Source organism: Pelodiscus sinensis, chromosome 7 (genome assembly GCF_052426305.1).
Source record: "Pelodiscus sinensis isolate ZL-2025 chromosome 7, ASM5242630v1, whole genome shotgun sequence".
Classification (NCBI taxonomy): domain Eukaryota; kingdom Metazoa; phylum Chordata; order Testudines; family Trionychidae; genus Pelodiscus; species Pelodiscus sinensis.
Window position 1 is genome coordinate 33,587,868 of NC_143058.1, and position 24,090 is coordinate 33,611,957.

A 24,090-nucleotide genomic window follows, 5' to 3' on the forward strand; every position below is an offset into this window, starting at 1 on the left:
AAAAATATTAGCAGAGCAGGCCATAGGTTGGTGTGAAGCATGTTGCTGGACAGGGTCCCATACTTCTGGGGTTGGAACTATCAGCTTCCTTCCAAATCTGCTTGCAAGGGGCATTAGTCCAACCAACCAGCTGCCTTACCCTCTCGCTTCTCATATTGCTGTCTGATTTTTTAATTTGCACCTGGCGTCACAAAGCCTACACCCATCCCAGCTACAAAAGAAAGAGTGGTGTGTAAAGTAGCTTGTTGTGCTCTATTCCTTCCTAAGATTTCCTATGCCCTTACCACAGTGCACCCACATTAATGGGAGTGCTCATTCAGGCTGATCTCCAACATTTTAACCTCATTGTGCAAGCTCTCTCAGAGCAAGTCTAGACTGTATTTGCTTAAATGCCAGCAGCTTTGTCTGCATTTACATTCCTGCCAGAGGAACTACAAAGGAGTTAACAAGCTCCGGGGAGACTCTGAGACAAGCCTCACAGGTTATGTATACACTGCAATCAGAAGTTGACTGCAGCCTGGGTAGCAGTAGCAGAACTGTACTCCCAGGACTCCTGGATATGTACTCAAGTGGCTAGCTTGTGCTGCCACAGATTCAGCTATTGTGCTGCAGAAACTATAATAGCTCCTCTCAGAGGCAGACTATCAACCACTCTAAGAGTGCAGTCAGTTAACCAATTAATTGATAAGCAAAAGCTTACAGGTTAATGCTATAGACTACATGCATTTCCCCCACCCCACCAGTAAATTTTTTTAGCTGGCTGGCTAGCAGCCCAGCTCAATCCTGGCTGACACCGGATCCAGGACCTACCCCCTTCTGCGACTCTGCAATTCAAGGTGTATTACAAGCCAGGTGGACAGGTAGCCCAGTTCAGTTCTGGCTCACATCAGCTCTGGGAGCTCAGCCCCTCCACTTGCTCCCTAAACAGGAGCTGCTGCCACCCCAAACTGCTGCTCCCCTTGCAGACCAGCTCCCACCTGGAATCCAGCACTGCTTTCTCTGTGTCAGATGCAACAATGTGGAGTGGCAGGAGGCTCCTCGGCAGTGGTGCCAGAGTGCACCAACTGCAAGTCCCACCACCAGGGACTATAGAATAGTCCAGTAACTGATCATTCATTAGGTTAATCGACTATTCAATTAACCGATATTTAACATCCCTACCATACAGCCTAGAGGAAGTTGAGAATATGACACGGCTTTATGCCACTTTTGTACCCTCATGCCACCTCTGTGCTCTCCCCATTCTGATCTATTCCAGGAGCTAAAATGACTCCTGCTCAAAAGTTACAGAAATTCAACCTAAGCTACCTGTGGTCAGCAACACTGCCCAGAATCCTCATCATTCTACACATCACAGTCTCAGTCAGTCCCCTTATACCAGGGTAGGAGAAGGAAAGCTTTGTAGAGCAACTGAAGACTACCTTACTATACTTGGGAGAAAGTTCCACCAGAGGGTTCCGGGCTTTTACAGTCCCTTCTTGTCACTACAGCAGCATCCAGGGGTCTGTAGGGCAAAGACTGAACCTTACGTTGCATTTTGACCCAATCATCTCTCAGAATTTCATGCACCTGATCATTTTCAAGAGTGGCATGTATAAAATTCAGACATGAACACCAAGAGAAAATACTCCTTCAATGCCTGCATTTCAGTGTATGTGGACTACGGATGTTAAATTTAGATTAACTATTCATTCCTCAATAAGGACGCCTATACCTTCAAAATGTAGCAAGAACCCTGCCAGTTCTTGCTATATTTCAAAGGCAGAAGCCGCCAGTTCCCTGCTGCACCCCTACCCCTTCTTCCCATGGGGTGCTGGGGGGAGGACCCGCTTTTAAGGTGGCTCCCCCTAGCACTGGATCCTGCGCGCCCTCCCCCCCTCCCCCCGCCTTTAATAAGCTTTATACTGCAGAGCCCACAGCAAAGCCTCTCAGGGAGTAGGGCTGCCAGCCTCTTCTGACTCCACTCCCAGGGAGGCAGCTTCCCTGCAGGAGTGGGGGGGGAGGAGAAGATTCCTCCTCTCCAGGAGCAGAGTGAGTAGCCCTTGCCCACCTAGCTCCCAGGGAGAAGTCTTCAATGCTGCAGCAAAGATGCCTCCTCACAAACCTGAGTGTGATGGACACCATGAACTGATAAGCATCAGCTTATTAATTACTCTCTAACATCTGCAATCTGAAGAATGAGTATTCTGGTCAGGTCGATGCAGGAGTGATCAAAAAACAAACAGCAGTGTGTCTCTCAAATACAATGTATCCCACTGCACACATTCCTAATACATCTGTTACCACTGGGGGACACTGTATAAATTAATGCTACATCAGTTTGCCATGGAAGGAGCAACAATTTTTTTGACTTCCTCTGCTGTAGCTACTTCACTTGAATAAGCTATAGAGCCACGTATTGGTCAAACAGTGGAGCACTGAACGGCCATTTCTTTATAGCTGCAGTTCTCAATCAGGGGAATGGTTACTAAGTAATCTTCCAGGGCTACATCAACTTGTCGTGATACAGTTTTACAAGCAGCTACATAAAAAGCACCAGCAAAGTCAGTACAAAAATGTCATACTTGTTTATACTGCTCTATATACACTATACACTGAAATATTTCTATTCCAATTGATTTATTGTATTAGATGGCAAAGATGAGAAAGTAGTAAGGAATTTGTCAATAATAATGCGTTTTGACTTGTATTATGTCTGATTTTGTAAGCAATTAATTTTTCAGTTAAGTAATACCCAGGGTACACAAGACAAATCAGATGCCCAAAGGGATAGTGTCATCTGGAAAAGCTGAAAACCTCTGTTCTGTAGTACAGCTGAAGTAAACTAGGCAAAGAAGCTACAGAGTAGACCTCAGTTAAAGTACAAGCTGCACCTCCAAAAAACTGGAACCTTCTGGTCTGGCAGGACCCACAGATGCTGCTGGACCAGAGAACCCAAGAACCAAATTGCAGCAACACTGGCAGCGCAGCAGGGGGCCAGAGCCAGGGCTCACTGCAACATGGGGCGGAGGCCAAAGCCTGTGGTAGCACAGCTGGGAGACCAGCAGCAGAGGGCTGGCAGTGGTGGGGGGTAGAGCGGGGGAGACGGAAGGCAGGGGACTGGATGGGGCAGTAGCGAGCCAGCAGTGCTAAGGATCTGAGCGCCGGTGGCAGACAACCTTCCCTGATCCAGCAAATTCTCATTCAGGACCAGTTAAGTCCTGAGGGTGCTGCACAAGACAAAATGAACCTGGAGTAGGCAACTAACTTAGAGAACATTTCTTGTTAATGTCAATATTAAGCTCGTTCAGAGAAAGATCAAAATTTCTAGCAAAAGCTATTCTAAACTCTACCTGGCCTCCTTCAAATAAAGTTTTTCAAATAGGTTTCACATTTTATACCTGATGAATAGCATGGCAGGAAATATGGGGAAATTATTAACTGGTTCCCCTGCTAATAGCAATCAAACCAGTGCAGCACTAAGTGAAAACCAGAACGTTAACAGCATACATAGCAAGACAAGAACATAAGCTTCATACTTTAATCTTTAAATTTTGAATAATTTTAATGGTGAAGAAACACCAAGAAAAAGATTCTTTTTAAAAGTAACACCCTGCTTGCCAGTTTAGGTCAGACAGTCAAGGGGTTAAAATTCTAGATCTCAAAACTATCAGAACAATCATGTTTCCTTAGAACCCTGTGGGATGAATTAAGGATTAAATTCAACATCACATCTATCAAAGCAATTACATTTAAAGCTTTTAAAAAACCCAACTTTTTAATGTTTAACACTGATTTTCCAAGATTTATACAGAGAATGTTTACACAGCAAACATTTATTCTATTGTTTATGCTTAACTCCAAATATGGGAGACTAAATTTTTAAGAGGATTATTCAAGAACCAGTAGTCTGACACAAGGTTTGTCACATTATGTACTTAAATTGTGTGAAGAAATATTTCAAAAACACAGCACAAGAACATCTATTTTTACTTTAATATCGATAGCAAAGTAACCCACAATTCCTTGTTAATGAACAAAGTTCCCTGGCTTTCTTTTAGTGTTCATTTGCCTACTGCTACAGGAGATACAAGTAGTTTATTTGATCACTGCTCTCCTATACAACAAAGGACTGTACGTTTAAGTAATAACATGAAACGAAGAATACAAAAAGTGAAAAAATATCCTACTGAATTCTACACCATTGCTCGACATGGACAGAGCTTCCACCAACGCAGCTGTGCCACTATTGCAAATCCGGTAAAGATGCAATCATGCCAACAGAAGAGCACTCCCACTGGCATAAGTTCTTCCTCCTCTCACTGAGGTGAAATAATGCTAGCAGGATAGAGTCTTCAACCAACAGGGCCAGCCCACAACATTTTGGCACCTGAGCCAGGGAGCTCAAATGACGTCCCCATTCCCCCTCGCTTGGGCCAAAACTCTGAAAAGTCTCAATTCTGCCTTCTTCCTGTTCTACTCCTCTCATGGCACTCCACCATATCTGTGCATCTAGAGCAGAGAGAATACATATGCATCAGCAGCAGACAATATTCTACACTCTGGGTCCTAATGGCTCTCCTCACACCCCCAGTCTGGCACCTGAGGCAGCTGCCTCAGTTCACCTCATGGTAAGGCCAGCCCTGTCCACCAACAAAGCAACGTCCACACCATTTTAAAATCAATATAACTTACGTCACCCAGGGGTGTGAAAGTCACCACCCCCACTAAACAACAAAAGTTGCTTCAACTTGAGCAGTTGTGCAGACAAACCTTAGAGACATTTCACAGAAAGTTTATAAAACTGTACCAACTTGTGAGCAACACTTTAATATTAATGATAATAATGTATTTTAATAGGACAGTATTAGCTTTAAACAATCTTTTTGAAAAATAATCTAACACAACACAACACTGTTAATCCTATTAGGACTCTCTCCACCTTTTCAGAATGTCAACAGCAAACAGAAACAAACCAGCTCCAGTGTCACTAGAACACAGAATTCATATGGTGCTGCAAAGGACAATTAAACCCAAATATACAAATGAAGAGAACCAAGTGGCTCTTCATTTGTAAACTTATTCCAATGAAGCAAATATTGCTGCCAATAGGATTATTCTAAAAGCAAATATTATAAAAATTAAGAGAAATATACACAGTATTTGCCTTCAATGTGCTGTCTCTCTCACACACACACACACACACACACACAAAGAGCTTATACAGTTATAGTTAGATCAAGCTGTCAGGACATTCATTAGAACCTACCATTTAAATGTGCCATGTCACATTAGCCTTTGCAACTGCAATATCCCAAGAATGGTCAGTCCAGAGCCCAAACTTGGAAGAATTTTTGTAGACATTTGTTTAGTACTGAAATGCACTTTTAGGATTTCAAGAAGTCACATGAACTCAAAACGAACAAGGAAAGTGATGAGCCAGCCCTTTTTGATTTAATATTGATTTCTGGAGATGGAGGAGGAAGGGAAAAAAAATCACAACGTCTACAGTAAGGATTTTAAGGGATGGGTATTTGGATAATCATGTAGTAGATACAATTTGCATCAACTAAAACAATTAGTCAATAAGGAGAGGCTCGCTCTGGGACCACTGCGCCTCTGCCTCTTAAAATTAACTAAGAACCCAGTGACTCTTACTACATTTAAATTGCAGAGGTGCAGCAGTCCCAGACCTTTTGAGCTGAGACTGCTTGGTCCCAGCTCACACCTGGTCCAGCAGCCCCTATCTGCGATGGCCAGGGCAGCCTCCCCTAGCCCTCATTATCTCTGGAGGTGGAATGGAGGGCTGCACCATGGACACAGTGCTGGGGAGGAACTGACTTAATCCAGCTCTTCCCAGCACCAGCTCGTGGCTCCCTTCCCCCCCCCCCCACCACCTCCCAGTGAGTGGGGGTGAGTAGTCAAGTACTCCACATGATTACCCAGTAAGCATAAGCTTCTGCAGGAGACCAACATGATTAAATTCAATAGAGCATGGATGTAAGAACCTAGACTAGTCAAAGCTACTGCATGAACTGAGCACTTGTTACACTGGTGAAATTTAACTGATTTTAACCAATACTATACCACTAGAAATTAAATGCATTTAAAGTGAGTCTAGTATCATGGACCATAAGCCTCCAAAAACAGAATTTCTTCCAAGTTCTGAACATTTAAAAAAAAAAAAAAAAAAAAAACACAAATTATCTATCACGCTCATTTTCCTATAGCTTCTTCCTTTCTATGTTTCACCCTCTCCCCTACCCAGTTTTTACTCTTTTCTAGTCAATACTTTTCAACAAGCAGCTGGGAAGAGATTCAGCATGAAACAAAAAGCTTTCAATTTCAAATACAATACAGAAGGTAGTTAGCCTGAAGCCATACTGTGGATGGTGAGCTCCTCAAGCACCCCTTGTAAAGCCTTTTCCTGATCCTTGAACCCCCTAAAAATTGTCAACCTTGGGTGACTGCACTGTGTGAGGAAACACTTTCTTTTGTTTTAAGCCTGCTGCCTCTTAATTTCGATTGGTAACCCCTAGATCTTGTGTTATGAGTAAACAGCACTGCCTTATATACTTTCTCCACACCACTCATGATTTTATAGACCTCAGATATGAGTAATGGGCAAACTGAAAAGTCCCAATCATCTTAACCTCTCCTCATATAGAAGCTGCTCCATATCCCTAATCATCTGTTGTTTTTCTGAACCTTTCCAATTCATTTTTTTATATAGGGCAGTGGCCTCCAACCTTTTTACTCCCAAGATCACTTTCTAAATGTCAGACAAGCCAAGATCTAGCCCACCACCCCCTTCCTTTGAGGCTCTGCCTTCTGTTCCCTTTCTCCCCAATTGGGAGCTTGTCGGCTAGGCTTCATTTTTAAATAAAATATTATGTCAAACACAATATCAGCAAAGGCAGGGAGCTATGGGGGTTTGCAGTCGACTGGTCAAACCCCGCTGATCGACAGGTTGGTGATCATGGGTTTAGAGAAAGAGATAAGTCAGAAACACTTTCCCCCTACATATTACCATTTATGCTTAGAGCACAGAAATACCATACTGCTGTCAAAAAGATATTTTATTTCATTCTTTTGAACTGGTTAGATTGATGAAAAAAATTCTCCAAAAGGTCATTTTGGACACACAATATGTATGTGAAAGGGAAAAAAAAAAAGAGAGGTAAAATGAGTGCACACTGAGTGGCCTCAGATTTTAGCATTCGTTGGGCCTGCACTAGAGATATTAATGATTTACCAGTTACGGTTAATTGGTGGAAGCTAGCTTCGGGCCTGCAGTGGGTGGGTGGGGGTCCAGCCCAGTTGTGGTAGGTTGGCTGGCTGGGGAGTCTGGCTCCAGCCCTACTGGGCTGGAGCCTCCCACTGCCACTTAAACAGTTAACTTGTTAAACTTAATGTTTAACTGGTTAAACAAACAGGATTTTACATCTCTATCCTACGGAAGTGCAGAATTAATATCCCGCACAGACTTGAATTTAATTCTGAGGGCGAGAGGAAGAGAAACTGCAAGTACAACTTTTGCCCACCAAGGGCAGATGTGACACCATGGCTGGCTGCTCTGGTCTTCCTTCCTTGCAGCATCCTGCCCAAGGGGCCAAGTGAGGAGGCAGAGGATATGGGAGGGTTGGGGTACATGGCATTGCTGGGGAGAGGGTGTCAGAGAAGGAGGTAACAACACTGAGATTAAGACAGTGCAAAGGCTGACTGAATGGGATATGTTGGGGTCACCTGTGGTCTGCATAGGTGAAAGCTCCCCAGCTCCTTAGTCTCTGCTCCCTCCTCTCCCAAAATAATAGTGCTATATTTTCTCCCACCATATCCAACATCTTTCAGGTCTGCTCCAAGGCTCCTTCCCATCAACTACTTCCTTCTCTCAGCTCCTCCATAACCTCCAACTCCCCCAATAATTTGCACTGTTTCTGATGAGTCCAAGACATACACCTCCATGGTAGTTTAAATGCATTATTCAGTGTTCTATATTAATAAGCTTAGTAAGGAATCTATTTGTCAAAAACGTTTCCTGAATATTTGTTACCTGTCAACAAATGTCTAACAATACAGACATCTGGAAATAAGTCATCAAAATCGTTGAAACTGATGTAATTATATTGTGTTGGAGAACCAATATATTCAGAGTGTTTAATTTTTGGTGCAGAATTTTCCCATGAGTATTATATGCTCCAGCAATAGAAAGCTGCACATCTTCTGTAAAGTCTGCCCTTCACTTTTCATTACAGAGTACAAGCCTGCTGCACACTCCCCAAAACTAGCTCCTCCAGCTGTTCATTTAGCATAGATCCAAAGGTGAAAATGTAGTAAGGATGACATGTTCAATGAGCAAACGCAATCAGCCCACTGGGACAGGGAGTGATTTTGTGCTTAGAGGAACACAAGAGGAGCAGGACAACAGAAAAGTGAGCAGGCAACTCAAAGTGAAGATACAGCAAAAAGTCTCGATGGCTATGGCAGCTCCAATGATGCACATGGCAGACTCACAGGACAACCAGACGCACAGGTACCCCCTGTAGCCCATTCTAATCCACATTCCCTCCTCACCAAGTTCCATAGCCTCCTCTCCCATGGGTTCCATAATGTGTAGGGGATAGGGAAGAGAAGAATCAAGGGCAGCCTTACATTGAACCCTCAGGGAGGTGTCATGGAACAAAGGGCTGTTCTCACACTTGAGAGTGCTCAGCAGGAGGATTATACAATGCTGCTTTCCTTCTCTTCTACCTCCAAACTCCTTTTCTGTCCCTGCTTCTTTGTGTTCTCTAAATAAAAATGTATGACTTCTCAGCAACAGTCTCTTGATTGCTTGTGTTGCAGGCAAGAACACTTAATGCAGGGGGCACCTCATTAAGAGGCACATGCAGGACTGTCACACTGAAAAAGTTTTGTGAATGGCCCAACAGCAAAGTCTCTCTCATTTGTAATGCCTCTTGGTGTTCTCTCCTTACTGGCTTGATGTATGGCTGATCATAATTAGTGGCTAAGCGCTCTGCCTTGGCCACCATCCTGGCATAAAATTTTCCTCTCTTCTTGTCACATATTATTGAAGCATACTGCAGGCTGCCACAACAATGGAAGTGTTTCTTTTTCCAAGGTCTAATCTAATCAGACTGAAACCTTCCCTTTAACATCCAAAAGCTCATTCAACTACTATTCTGCACTTGCTCAGCCTATAGCTGAACTACTCCTTACTGCAGTCCAGGCTTCCTGTGTACAGCTTCATGAGCCATAGGAACAAGGGGCAGAGTAGATCTCCAAGGATCACTACTGACATTTTCAATGCCTCGGATGTTAATTTTCTGGTCTGAGAAGAAACGTTCCACTTCGCAGCTTTCTGAAGAAACCGGAGTTCCTAAAGATGCATGCAGCATGCACCTTCCTGACCTTCCCATGTTGTAGAAGGTATTGATTGCCTTGACTTCTTAGGGCACAGCAGCCCCCACAGTAGATTTACCCACTCCAAACTGATCAGTAGCTATCTGGTGTTGCAAGCTTTTAAAAGACTACTGTAACTCATTTCTCTGCTGTCAGAACAAGTCTCATTTTGGCGCTTCAGGATGGGGGAAAGCAATTCACAAACTTCCAAGAAAGCGGCCTTACACATGCAAAAGTATTGCAGTCGCTGCCGATAGTCCCATAGCTGTATAACCATGTGATTCCACCAGCCTGTGCTTGTCTCTCACCACCAGAACTGGCATTCCTCTGTGTCAAGAGGATCAACTGCCACCAGCATCCGCCAGTTGCTTATCTCAAGTGCTTCACCGATGGGGCCCATGAACTGACTCTTGAGATTCTTCCTCATTCCAGTAGACAGGATAGGCTCTAGACATACTGCAGCATAAGGCCCAAGATGTTTACTATGACTGCCACAGAACTTCACTGCTGAACAGGTTCCATGTGGAGTTGCATGCTTATGCTGTTATGGCTGCTGCATGGATACCCGGGGGGAGGGGCGGGAAATGGTGCAAGAAGATCATTGGCCATTGATTTCAAGCAATGGGGAAAGAGATGAGTGCATTATGGGACACTGACAACATGAACCCAGAACCACCCGCCGCCCAGTTTGGTCCCATTAAGAGCATAACCCAGAATGCAAAGAGGCCACAGGAACTGTGGGATAACTACCTACAGTGAACTGCTGAAGTTGACAGTATCCACCCTGCTGGGGATGCACTGCATTGAACTCTTGCACACAGTTCGACATGCATGTTTGACTTCACAAAGTCAGGTGCTTTAAAACAAAAAACTTAAATAAATTACACCTTTTCTCAGTGGAGACAAGGCCTATTGATAAGCTACATTCTGAGAGCTGTCCCTTCCCCACACAATCCAAACTTGTTTAGTGATGTGGGGGGCCCTACCCCAATGTAATCAAGCCATCCACAGCAGTTTTTGTAGTGAAGAACATAGATTAATGCTCACGTAAAGAGAAAAACAAATGATTTGTGTGACGGTACGTACCGGTACAGTGTACTGGGACCTTTTTTGGGAAGCACTTGCAATGCACCACTTTACCCTGGCACAGGCCCCAGTTGGCCCTGCGGGAACTTGTGCCGTGCTGGCATTTTCTAATTAAGGAAGTTTTTCTGCTTTTCTCATGCCCGGCTCGGCACCCAAAAGAAGCCTGCTTGGGACACGCAGCAATTAAAGGGGTCACGACTGCATTTTGGTCCCAACCTCCCAAATCCCTCCCCTTCTCCCCCCCCCCCGCCCAGCAACAAATTTTTGTTGGTATTTAAAAGAAAAGAAAAAACACAACCCTAGTACCAGCAGTCCTTTGCTTTTTCATATAAACAAAAACCACACACACACACACACTACGTAATTTTGAAGAAAATTTTTCCTGGGGACCACAGAAGTGACACCCTGTGTCTCTCTGCATCCCACAGGAAGTTTTCATCCTTCCACCTCCCTGTTGCTGGGGGAAAGGGGCCAAAAGCTGCACGGTTCCCCGTTGCTCTACCGGGTAAAAGGGGAGAGCTCCTGGCCCAGTGTCTGCTCCATCTGGGCTCCACCCCCAGCCTGCCGCCATGCCGGTGGTGCTTCTGGGGGGAGGGGAGGGGAGGGGAGAGAGTGGAGCATGTACCTCAATAAATTTATGGTAGGGGCAGGGTGTGCCTAGGGAGGGAGCAAAGGGAATAGGATATATGTGCGGATGGGTAGTGCAGTAAGGGGGGGTTAGTGGGGGTGAGGAGGATGGGTAGTGTGGGGGTACAGGGGGGATAGGGGAAGGATGGGGTGTAGGAATGAAGGAAAGGTAGGAATGTAGGGAGGGGCAGGTTAGGGAGGATGGTGAGTGTAGGAAAGGGAGGCAGAGGGATCACATTGACGTACAGGTTGCAGGGAGAGGGAGACCCCTGCCTGACAATGGCCATGGGGGGGGGGGGGGGCGGAGAAGAGCTGGAGCTAACCCAGCCTAACAGCCGGGGGGAGGGAGAGAAGGGGGTAGGCCAGAGCTGCCACACCTCAGACAGGCCTTCCCGGGGTGGCCGGGAAAGAGCCGAAGCTGCCTGGCTCCCAAGAAAGGGGGATTGCTAAGTGTAGCAAGCAGGGGGCACCATTCCCTAGTAATTTTTTTTTTAAAGCAAATTCCATATGGTAAAATTCTCATCTTACTCAAGTCATTGCAGATTTGCCATTCAAAGGGGCCAAGATATCACATGCTACATACATCCAGCAAGCCACCACCTATTCTATTACTTAGAACATCCTTTTGTAAGCTTCTTCTTACTTCATTTATTTACGTAGGCACAGTCCAGAGACTGGATAGGTTTTAAACACAGGAGAGGGTTCAGTTAGACCTGAAGCTTCTCAAAACGCAACACAGTTAAGTAATATACAGAGAGTATCTGCTGTTCATCAATCCTTCCCAAAAGCTTAACACATGATATAATCTACCAGTTGTGGGGTAAGGAGGAGAATTTATTCTACTAAAAATCTACCATTTCAGGAAGTACCTGATCTACTCCCATTTTCCATTTGCAAATTTTATTTACCAACTAATATTGCCATTAGCTGGTTACCTTGGTCTTACCTGCCAGTTAAAATTATCAATAAGTGAAAATTCTATCAACAACCAATATTTTAAGCTACTAGTTTACATACCTTTTTAAATAAGTCTAAAAATACAGTAGTTTCAGCCCACCCACACAAAAACAATACAATTTTGGACCTTTTCCTCTCTTCTGCCTTCCATTTCTATTTCTATTTGAAATTGTAGAGATAGGTAACATGTTGCCAAATTTACTGTAACTGATATCAAGGAATGGACTGGTAGATATATCAGCCATTCCTGAGACTAAAAACAAAGACTTTAAAATAATGGTCAAAGCTATGGTTTGTGGAACTTCAAATACTGGAATGTTTTATATTCAAGCTTACACAACATGGCAGAGAGGATCCCACTGCAACACAGACAGAGCAACTGGAAACACCAACAAGGAACTCATATATAGCTTCAGGACCTGTTCCATGAGAATGAAGAACAATAGTAAGGAAGCCAGAGACAATTTTTAGGTGCTTCCCTAGTGAGAAGTGGCTTAGAAGATCAGTACACCCAAGCATCCTCTGTCAGTTAACAATATGTCTGTCTTAAGCAAGTGTTCAGACAATATTTAGTGTGAAACTGAGGGTCTGCTAAAATAAATGAAATCTCCTCCCCCTACTGGAACAGGGGACTGGCAGCTTGCATGACTTCAAAGAGAACCATCAGGAGTCACCTGATCATTAGTACAGCCAGCAGCAGCTGCCCACCTGCTTCACTTGCTGCAGGATACTTGCCAGACAGACTAGAGTTCAAATTAAAACAGGTGCCTGATCTGCCTGTCTCCTGGAACCTTCTCTGCAGTTTGCCTTTTGACAAGCTGCAACGGTTCACAGCCAAAAGCAAGAAGTGCCTGACTCCAGACAGGCATGGCAGCTGGCTCCAATTGCCACTGAAGTTGCTCTACTGAAGATGGTACCTACCCCAACTTTCTCCCATTGATAGAGAACCACACCTCCCCAACAGGCAGTAGCTATTTTGACAGGATACTTCCTCCCACTGACTTAGCATTGTTGACACCTGGGATGTAAGTAACTAATCAACTATCCAATAAGCAAAAGTTTATCAGATAGTCAACACTATTCAACTAGTTGCTCCCCTCCTTGCTGCCTCTACTAGAAAGAGGAAGCAAGGGGAGAGCAAGAGGGCAGGGGGTGCTGGTGGAGCCGGCAACTGCTCCAGTTCCGTGGGAGGGGCAGTGTGATAAGGGGGTGTTGGTGTGGGAGGGCACAGTGCCAGTGTTCCACCATTGAAATGTACAAGACTCCCTGCTGGGGCTTTTGTGCATTTCAAAGACTGAAATGCTGAATGAAGCCCAGGGCCAGTGGAGGACTCCTGGGAGCTACTGGGGCTCTTGTACATTTCAAGGCAGAATTCCCTGGGGCATTTCTGCCTTTGAAATGTAGCAACAACAGGTGGATTCTCGGTACATTTCAAAGCAAAAGCGCCCTTATCAAGTAATTAAGTAGTTGATGGAAATTCCATTGACTGTTCAATAGTTGATTAATTTTAACATTCCTAGCTGACACCAGGTATTAGATCAATTTAACTGTCTCCTCCAGAGTGTAGATTTTTCAGTCCCCTGACTAATTTCTGTGCAGACCTGGCCTGAGACTTGCCCTCTTAGTCTCAAATCCTCTTGTATATGCCAGGACAGGAATGATAGCAATGTAGTGCCCAGTGTACCACAGGATTTGATTACTAGTTTACCTAGACAGGGAAAATAAGAAAATGTCACCTATCACTTTGTGCTAGCATAGACAAGGCAAATTCTGCTGAGCTATTTGCAGTCATCCCAAGCAGAAGTACAAGATAAAGTTGTGGTTGACACTGTGGTACCTAGTTTACCTTCTATCTAGACCCGTGGTTCTTAAGATATTTATCTCTGTGGGCTGCAGGTGTGATCTACAACGTGTTGTGGCATCCAATATTTATGAGGGACGCATCCAGTACCACCTCTCTGGCCCTGAGTATGTCATGTGGGCCACAGGCTGAGAACCACCAGTCTAGATAAATCCCAGGGGCAGACTACATTATAGGAGCTAGTGCAACTATGCCATTGTAGTGCCACAGCATAGATCAGTGGTCAACAACCTTTTCCAAGTGGCATGCGAAGGTTTAACCCTCCTGCCCTGGGCTGTGCCCCTCTCCTGAGGGGCACTGGAGGGGAGGGGAGGGGGGAAAGGGGAGACATGGAAGAGGGGGCTCTCTCCACCATACACCCCTATGGATCATCTTAGTTAACGCAAACCTTCTTTCTGTGGATCACCAGTTGCTAATGGAAATGGACCATTAATTACACTCGAGCCATTTTGCTAATGCTGCAGCTGGGGAGTATGGTTTAATTTAAATTTAACATGAGTTAAAATGTTTAATCTGTTTGTTTATCAAACTTCATTTTAAATAATGTTTTCTTTATTTAAGGGAGGGATGGGGAATCTTTTTTGGAGCCAATGAAGTGAGGAGTAAAAGTGTAGGGGAATTAGGTCAACTGGTAGAGGGCTTGCTTAGCATGTGAGAGGTAGTGGGATTGATACCCACCTTCTCCAGGAACCTGTAGGTTACTTTTAGGGGGGAGGGATAGCTCAGTGGTTTGAGCATTGGCCTGGTAAACCCAGGGTTGTGAGCTCAATCCTTGTGGAGGCCATTTAGGGATTTGGGGCAAAATTTGTCAGGGGTGGTACTTAGTCCTGCTGTGAAGGCAGGGGACTGGACTCAATGACCTTTCAAGGTCCCTACCAGTTCTAGGATAGGATAGCACTTTCAAAAGCACCCATTAAAAGTCAATGCAGCAGACAGATACTTTTAGGGTCCTAAGAAAAGCCCAGAGCACTGAGTCTCAGAGCCAGACTCAACTGACTTGGGCGCACGCTGCAGGATCAAAATAGCACCATAGATGTTCCGATTGAAACCCAGGCTCCAAGATCATTTCCCCTTGCCAGGTGTCCAGAGCTGACAATGCTATTTTTAGGCCTGCCCCCTGAACTCCATAAACCGAAGTCAATTAATCTGAGAATTGGTGACAATTCCTCTCTCCATTGTGTAGACACACATTTAGTCACTTCTGAAAGTGGGACTTGGCCTCCTTAAGTCACAGTGTGTGTTTGAAAATATTGTTTTCAGTGTTATTATGTAAAGGTTGCAACTACTGCAGGGCAATATCGTACTTAGAATGCAATATTCAGTTGATTATCCTTTAACAAAACTTTGCACTTACATAACTCCTTCCATCTGTGAATCCCAAAACACTTTACAAGTGTTTGGAAATTAAACCTTCCAACTTGCCTGGGAAGTATCACCACTATTTTACAGATGTAAAAGACTGAAGCATAGATTAAAATCCTTGCTACACACTAAGGCAGTGGTCTCCAACCTTTTTACACCCAAGATCACTTTTTAAATCTCAGAACAGGTGACCATCTACCACCCCGCCCCTTCCTTGAAGCCCCGCCCTCTCTATTCTCCTCCTGTCCATCACTTGCTATCCCCAAGCCCTTACTTATACACGCTGATAAACAGTTTATTTTTAAATTATGCAATACATAAAATTAAAATCACGTGTTTATAGTTATGAAATAAATGGTCTGTTTTTTATTCATGCTATTTAAATCTAAAATGAAGCATTTAATTATACATTATAATGAGGCTGGGGGCAGGGGAGAGGACAGGGTTGTGCAGCAGGGGACAGAGTGCCAGTAGGGACAGGTTTCTGCAGCTGGGGACAGGGTGCCAGTAGGGACAGAGTTCGGAGAGTGGGGACGGGAATAGGGACAGCGTTCAGTAGCTGGGGACAGGAGAGTGGGGACAACGTTCTGTGGCTGGGGAGTGGGGGTTGGGGAATGGGGTGCCAGTGGAGGCAGAGAGTCCCCTGCATCTCCCTCCTCCCAGGATTCTCCCCCCCCACCCCAGAACACCCCATGCACGTGCGCCTGCCCAGGGGGCCAACCCCCCCTCTGCGCGCCTCCCGCAGGGCTGACTCACCCCTCCCGTGCACTGCAGGGAGCCAATGCTCCCTCCCGCAGTACGCCGGGCAAAGCAGCTAGCACACTTCCCGAACCGCCAGAAGTGGCACTAAGCTGCGGGACTGCTGTCCATCCCCAGGAAGCTGACACTACCTCCATTTTCACTTGAGGTAAGTAGTGGGGCTTCTCGGGGGTGGGAGGGAAATGGGGGTGGGGCAGACAGGACGCCTCGCGAGCGACTGGTCGAGGCCTCGCGATCGACCAGTAGATCGCGATTGACCTGTTGGTGACCACAGCACTAAGGACTTGTAATACAAAGAGCCTTGTAGAATCCCACTAATGATCATTATACCTAAGGGCTAGCAGGACGGATCCCAGATTAAGCATGGTCTAAGGATCCACTCCCACCCACCCCCTAAAGTTGAGTAAAGACACAGCTCTTTCTTGCTACACAGATAGAAATAAACTATGTTTTTACCCACTGGTGAAAGTACCTTAAAAATTTACAGGTTCTACCCTATTGCAATCTGGCTCTCACCTGGCTTTTGCCACAACTCAGCTAGCTCTTGAAAGAGCTGCACTCCACAACACACCCACTTACTTTTTAGACAGATGTAGATGTACAAACACAGGTTACAGGAACCCCACTTGTAAGGTTAAGTTGTTAGAAAAGGGAACAAATCTAAGGAATTTCCCCCTACATCAACTCCACATAAAATGTAAGTTCCACTCTACTGTGCCACTTTCCCTGCTGTAGGGGAGAAGAGGGTTTTCTATCACTTCTCCCCAAGAGCTTCTCAACTGCTAAGAATGAGCAAATCTCTACTTCCTCAGTTTCCTGGGTACCTTACTTGGATGCATCAACAACATGGGAAAAAAAATAGATCTCAACCAGCTTGACATGTCAGGCTGGACATAAGTATAAACAGTCATCAAAAGTTATAGTTGAGAATACAAAAAAACCCCACCCCACATTCTTCCAGTTTGTGAACATGGAAGTTTAAGTAACGAGATTCAGGAAATATAGCTGAAAAAAAGCTCCCAAGAAGGTCTGCAGGGACACAGACTGAAATTCTGTGGGCATCATTTGAACAGTTACAAAACCCTTTTTAAGTAATGAGTGTGACTACAACATTCTATATACCAAGTAAACACAAGCTAACATGATTGACTTGCAAAGATAAAGCAACCCATATGCTTCCATATTCCTTACAATAAATGAAGGGAATAGCATGGTTACATTCATTCCCCTCATGCAAGTAAAGTTAGGAAGATTAATGTAGCTAATAAATAGGCTTTTTACAGGCTTGACCACTGTGGTCCAGAGCCCTTGGGACCTGGCCAGTCCCAAACAAGGACATTTACCAGACCAAGGGAGGTCCCTGGTCACCAGCCTCCTGGACACCCACCAACTCTGCTTCTGGCCCCAGCTGGCCCCCACTACCTTCAGCCAGCTGTGCTGCCAGCCCTGGCTGGACCCCTCAACTCTGGGACTCCCAGCTGTACCCACCTGAACCCCTGCCACAGTGCTCCTAGCCATACCAATAGAACATCCAGTGCTGCCTAAGCCCTGACCACGCTCCTGGCTGTGCCACCTGAGCTCCCCGTACTGGCCAAATCCACTGCTGTGGGGCTCCTTATGCAGGAAGGGCACCATTTCTCTGTTAATTATAATTCATGTAAATATGTCTAGGAACAGGACCGCAGATGTTGCCAGATTAGAAGTCCCGGTCTAGGGAGGTACAACCTGTAGAATCAAACTTATCAATGTCAGTATGTCTCTATTTCAGCACACACAATGAAAAAGTATTCCCACAATTACAATTGAAGTTTAGACAGACAAAACGGGGAGGGGGGGAGGGTGCTCAAGAACATGTGATTTTAGGCTATTTATTTCATGTAGTTTGGCATATGATGTTGACAACCTGTTTTAACCATTATAAGCTTAGAGTCTCGGGCTACATATACACTACAGGGTTTTGCTAGTAGATAGCATGCTAATGAAGCACTCATTAGCATTTGTCACTGTCATTAGTGTATTCTCTGCCTGAGGCTTTTGGCACAAGAGGTTTTCGTGCAAAAACAAGCAGCACAGACTGATCCGTTTTGCTCAAAACGGATCCGTCTACATGGCTTGGTTTTGCGCAAAAACCTCTTGCACAAAATGCCTCAGACAGAGAATAAGTTAATGACAGCATGACAAATGCTAACAAGCACTTCATTAGCATACTCTCTGCCAGCAAAACCCTCTAGTGTAGCTGTAGTGTAGTGTCTAGCACCATTAAATAGTTGTCTGACCACCATTCCCCTTCATAAATTTTGGAAATTGTGGGAAGTCAACTCAATAAAAACTTAAGCCAAAGAACCAAAATTAGGGTAACTGAAGATTTAAACTGATAAAAGCTATAAGGACACTTAAACAACATTAGCCATCAAAATAATAATAAAAAATAAAAACCCAATTTCTGTCAGACCTACTTATAAAAGCACTGGATGAAAATAGAAAGAGTCTGCCAATAGAGCTGTCTGTAAAGTAGAGCAGCTGATACAACTGACAGCGACTGGTACTGCTACTATCAATAATATCCAAACAGGATTTCTATTTCTCTGCTTCCAAATTTGAAATGTGTTATATTTACATGAATTATAATTAACAGAGAAATGGTGCCCTTCCTGCAGGGTTTAAGAAAAACAAAACAAAACACCACACCATAGCCCCACCTTCTATATTTTTGGACAGACTACAATTCATCACAAAGGCGGATGATGTATAAAGTGAAATGGTTGTAGAAATGATCTTAGTCACTGCAGTATGTACAGTATATCTTGGAAGTGTATCCTAAAATGGAGACAGAGGAGAAATGATCACTGTCCTTAGGTTGCAAAAAAGGTGTATGAATAGCTGGGAAGGACTAGAAGCAAGAACTATGAATAAATCTTGGGCCATCTGGGTCAACAGACAAGTCCCAAAATATATGGCATGCCAAGGGCCCTTCACAATGTTACTTATAATACAGACAAAAAAATTTTCATACTAACTGTACATTCAGGGGGATGAGCAAGTTACTTACAGTATGGAACACACCACAGTTAATCTGTAGTGAGTTTGTTTTTGTTTTTAAAGAATACTTTTGTATTGGAAAAACCACACACACACACACACACACACACACACACACACACACACACACACACACACACACACACACACACACACACACACACACACACACACACACACACACACACACACACACACACACACACACACACACACACACACACACACACACACACACACACACACACACACACACACACACACAATGTCCAAAATAAGTAGACCCATCAAAGGAAGCAGCAATGCATTTGCCAGCTGCTTCTTTTGAGTGCTTACCTTTCCTCCTACCTTCAAATTCATACTCTTCTTTGGAAGAACATTATTCTCAAACATTACACCTTTACAGATAGATCTTGGAGGGCATTTATAAAATACTTGATGTGGTCACTATGGTTGCCATGGGTAAGCAGCATAGGGGATAATTCAAGGCTATAGGACACAGAAAGGAAAACTGAAGAGACATCTAAATACATCATTGACCATAAACAAATTATTTCATTTGCTTCATCCTTTTCATTAACAGGATTTTTTCCTAAGTAGAAGATTGGGGACCACAGAAGTGTCTCAGTGCTTGTCATACAAAAACAGATAATGTCTGTAGATTCAAAAACATGGTTCTACCTGGAAATCTCAGTTACTCCATTTTGAGAATGTTCACTTGATGGAAAAATTCACTTACAGCTAACAACCCTTCAAACTTAGACATTCAGATTCCAGGCTCTCTCCTATATCACCACCAATAACAAAAGGTCCTTTAAGACAAATTATGCCCTCAGGTGATAGCTGTACATGCCCACAATCTTCAATAGGTGTAAGCAGGGTATGAAGTCAAAGGAAAGTGAGTCATTCTTCCAGTTTACTATAAAATAGGGATGTGAATGGTTAACAGTGGGGGCCACTAATTTTTTACCTCAACAAGGCATTGCTATAAATTACATTACTGGAAAGGCTAACAACATGCTTATGCCCCAATGTTTACAAAGTGTCGTTAAAATCTTTAGGTTGATGTATAGATGAGCCCATTCTCACCTACATAAACAGTTGTTTGATTTAATCATCCATAAATGCATTGCACCATCAAATCATTAATGAATAAAATGGACTTAAGAGATTCAAATGCACACATTATTTTTGGCTTGTTATTTTCAATGGCATCTGCCACACTGGAAGCCAGTGTGTCTTCTCTCTCATATCAAGAAATAGGAAATGTAACCATTTTAAACATCACCCAGGAAGATTGCATTGTATATAGTCCAGAACATTTGTTCTACAGTCAATGACTCAGGCACATGGTTGTTTGTATATAAACACTAACAAGCACCGTAACAGATGAATAGAGTGGAATTTGGTATCTAGTATTATTCTCTTCAGAAAGCAGTCATTGAGACTGAGTTATTAGCAAGAGCTTTCCCTCTTCTCCCCCCCCCCCCCAATCTGGAAACTCTAAATCGAGCCAATTAGCAAAATAAAAGGCTGTTTGATATTATACCTATCCATAGGATAAGGCTAGAGAAGTTATCCTTAAAATTAATACTCAAAAATGTAGTTTAATTTTTCCTTTTAAGGTTTTCTTTCCCCTGAGTAAGAGAATTGTTCACATTCTCAACAACTGAGACATTTTCCTTCCTCAATACCCATTTCTTCACAACTTTCTTAATTGAGGTCTTGGGGGAGAAGGAAAAAGATAAATGGAAGATTATTTTCTCAAGGCTGAGTTCTAGACCAGACAAGAATCCACAGACTGTGTTAATACCATTCTTCATCAGGCTAATGGGATTGCTGTTGAGGAACAGCAGTCAGCCTTGTCTCACAGAGCTGACCAGAGTAACACAAAAGCGCTTGCTTCCTGGTCTCTTTCAAACTAGTAACCATTTCCTACAGCCTGCATGGAATGCTTAGAAGGCCACGTTCTACATTTCTGAACTGTGATATTTGCAGTTATCAACACACAATACAGGAGTCCTGGTAATATCTATTTATGTCAGAGGGTTTTTTTCCCCCACCATGAAATCACATAGGTCAACCATTTTCAAGTTGTCCTATATGACTTCAATGCATTAGGAAAGGGATCCTTGATTACTCAATGAGCAAGTGACAAGGACAACTTCGTATCACGTGGACTATGTTTTGGAGAGATAGTTTAAGGCATGTTTGATAAATACTTTATAAATATTTACAAAGCTTATAGAAAAGCAACAAGTTCTATTTTGGGCTCAGGTGATGTATTAAAACTCTGCTTACAGACTTTTAATATTGCTTACAGGAAAGAGACTTAATGGGAAACCAGACCCCACTAAATAGCTGCATTCTTCAAAGGACTAAATTACCAACGTTTTGTGTGTGTTACTCATTGTCATGTTTATCAATCAGCATGAGGCGACTGAAACAACAGGAAAGTGTCAGCCTTGTTCACCAATCCTTTCTACATTACAAAAGGAACTTGGAACTAGTGAGAACTCTAGCCTGTCTACAAAATGTTTTTGTGCTGAAAGCAGTGACAGAAGAACCAAGAGGCGAACCGAAAATAGCAAGTCGTCCATTTAAAAGCAGCATTCATCCACCCAGCCAGCCCACCGCCCTCTTCCTTCCCCCATTTTCGCGTGTCCAACCATTGTGGTTACAGCGTGGAGGGAAGGGTTTAAACTTGGCAAAGTGACGCGCAACATCTGAAACCACATTTACCTTGGGGGAACCAGAAGACGACTCCCGCCGCATTCCTGCCTTCGAAGCTGGCCACACGGCAGCTAGCGAGGCAGGGCGCGCAGGGGAGGTCACCGCCTCTCGTGCACTGGGGGCCCAAGGCCCCCGGCGGAGGGAGACACCCGGGGGAGGCCGGTTGGCCGCTGCGGGCAGGCGCCGGGGTTTGGCTGCCCGCGCCCCTGAAGGCGCCCCCAGCCCGAGGGAGGCAGCGAGCCGCCCGCCCGGACCCGGCCCTTCCCAAGCGGCTCGGGCCCCACTGCCGGCAGCGCGTCCCCCCGGCCCGGGCCGCCCGCCACAGCCGGGCCGGCAAGGCCACTCACCGTCTCATAGCAGCGCAGCGGGAGGCGGCGGCGGCGCCGGGCGCTAGAGGCGGGCTGCCCTCCCCATGGGGTGGCGGCGGCGGCTGCACGTCGCTGCGCTCTAATCACGGCGCTTCCCCTCGGCTCAGCCCAGCCGCATCCCCCCAGCCCGGCGCGGCGGCGGACAAGGGGCGGGAGCTGGCAGGGAACGAGACGCCGGAGCCAAATTTTCCGGCGGCGGCAGGAGGGGCCGGGATGCGGCAGGAGGAAGTGGCTGCGCCGCGCTCTGCCAATGGGCGCCCGGCGCTGTAATTAATAACCAGGCACCAGGAGCATCATTTCCTCCCGGCACCGGCCCAGCGCGCCGCCCCGCCGCGCCCCCTGCAGGCCACGTTCGCGGCCCCCGGGCCCCGCGTGAGGGAGCCGCCAGCCGCAGGGCAGACACGCCAGGCGGATGTGGATTGCGTTTCACTCAGGCCGCCGCAGCCGGTGGCGCTGCCGTCTGGCATAGAGTGCCCCTGGCGGGCCCGAGCAGCCGGGCGGGTTGGGCCAGGCACCGAGCGAGACTGACTTCAAAGCAATAGGGGGGGTGGGGCTGTTCTCTTCAGCCGCCTTCCATTTCTGAGCCATTTTAGGATGGACTTTGGTCACGCTCTCCAGCCTTTCTCTGCAAGCGGGACACTGGGCTTTTTAAAACTGGAAGGCTGTGTCTAGACTGGCAAGTTTTTCCGCAAAAGCAGCTGCTTTTCCAGAAAAACTTGCCAGCTGTCTACACTGGCCGCTTGAATTTCCGCAAGAACACTGACAATCTCATGTAAGAAATCAGTGCTTCTTGCGGAAATATTATGCTGCTCCTGTTCGGGCAAAAGTCCTTTTGCGCGAAAGGGCCAGTGTAGACAGCTCAGATTTGTTCAAAAAAAGCCCTTATCATGAAAATGGCGCTCAGGGCTTTTTTGCGCAAAACTACGTCTAGATTGGCACGGATGCTTTTCCGCAAAAAGTGCTTTTGCAGAAAAGCGTCCATGCCAATCTAGACGCTCTTTTCTGCAAATGCTTTTAACGGAAAACTTTTCCGTTAAAAGCATTTGCGGAAAATCATGCCAGTCTAGACGTAGCCGAGGTGTATTGCCAGGACACCAGTCAGGCTGAAATGCCAAGAGCTGCGCTGTGACTTGCTGCAGTTTAACCACATCTCTTAAAAACTGATTTAACCTTACAGGGATGCAACTTTGGCAGCTGACAAGGACCCAGAGAATGCAGCTATAGAACTGCTCCTTCACTAGCGAGCAGGGCACAGGCACACTTGCACCAGGGAGCTGTGAGAGATGGGCTATTATGCCAGAGGAATAGGTAGAAAACTTTTGAGGCAATGAGCCCCAGCAATATCCATACTCATGTCAGACAGAGAGCCACTTACCGAAACAGTGTCACTCACAGATCTTAAAAACCAATGACTAGTCCTGTGGCACCTGAGAGATTAACAGAGAGAGAAGACAGTGTGTGCCATGAGCTTTCTGGGCAAAACCCACTTCTTCAGATGAGATGATCTTGAGTTTCCCTCTACTCCTTCAGCTTTGAATTCCTTGCTTTCTGCTCCTCTCCTCTTCCTTCCTTCCTTCCCCCTCCTCCCCCCCAGCCTTCTCTCTGGCTCCTGCAAAATATACTACAAATTGAATGGAATAAATACCTATTATGTGCAACTATCCTGAATCACAGGAGGCATTGCAGTTGTGCATTCAGATCTGCATTTATTGACAAACATGGGAGGCAGTGGATGGAGAGGAAAGGTGAGTGTACAAATTCAGCATTCATCCGTGTTTCTGTGAATTAACATAGGAACATTTGGACAGTTTTGGTCCTTTAACTGAGGCCATTTAAAGATACAACCACATACATTAAAAGCAGAATCTGGCTCCTTGTATTGTTATTCAGGCCCATTCACTTAAAATTTTGCTGGCT

The 24,090-nt window shown here is 45.1% G+C and overlaps 1 protein-coding gene across 2 annotated transcripts in view; it reads right to left on the reverse strand.

The window, feature by feature from the left end:
• Positions 1-22,464, reverse strand: part of ACVR1 (activin A receptor type 1) — a 113,909-nt gene extending 91,445 nt beyond the window's left edge. The window contains exon 1 of one of the 2 annotated variants that reach the window (XM_075933431.2): positions 22,153-22,464. In XM_075933431.2, coding sequence (XP_075789546.1) covers positions 22,153-22,160 — 8 coding nt within the window. In that variant the 5' untranslated portion in view covers positions 22,161-22,464. Of the gene's footprint in view, positions 1-21,814; positions 21,997-22,152 lie in introns of those variants that run through there. The other variant, XM_075933432.2, reaches the window with a different exon arrangement.
• Between the last annotated feature and the right edge of the window lie 1,626 nt (positions 22,465-24,090).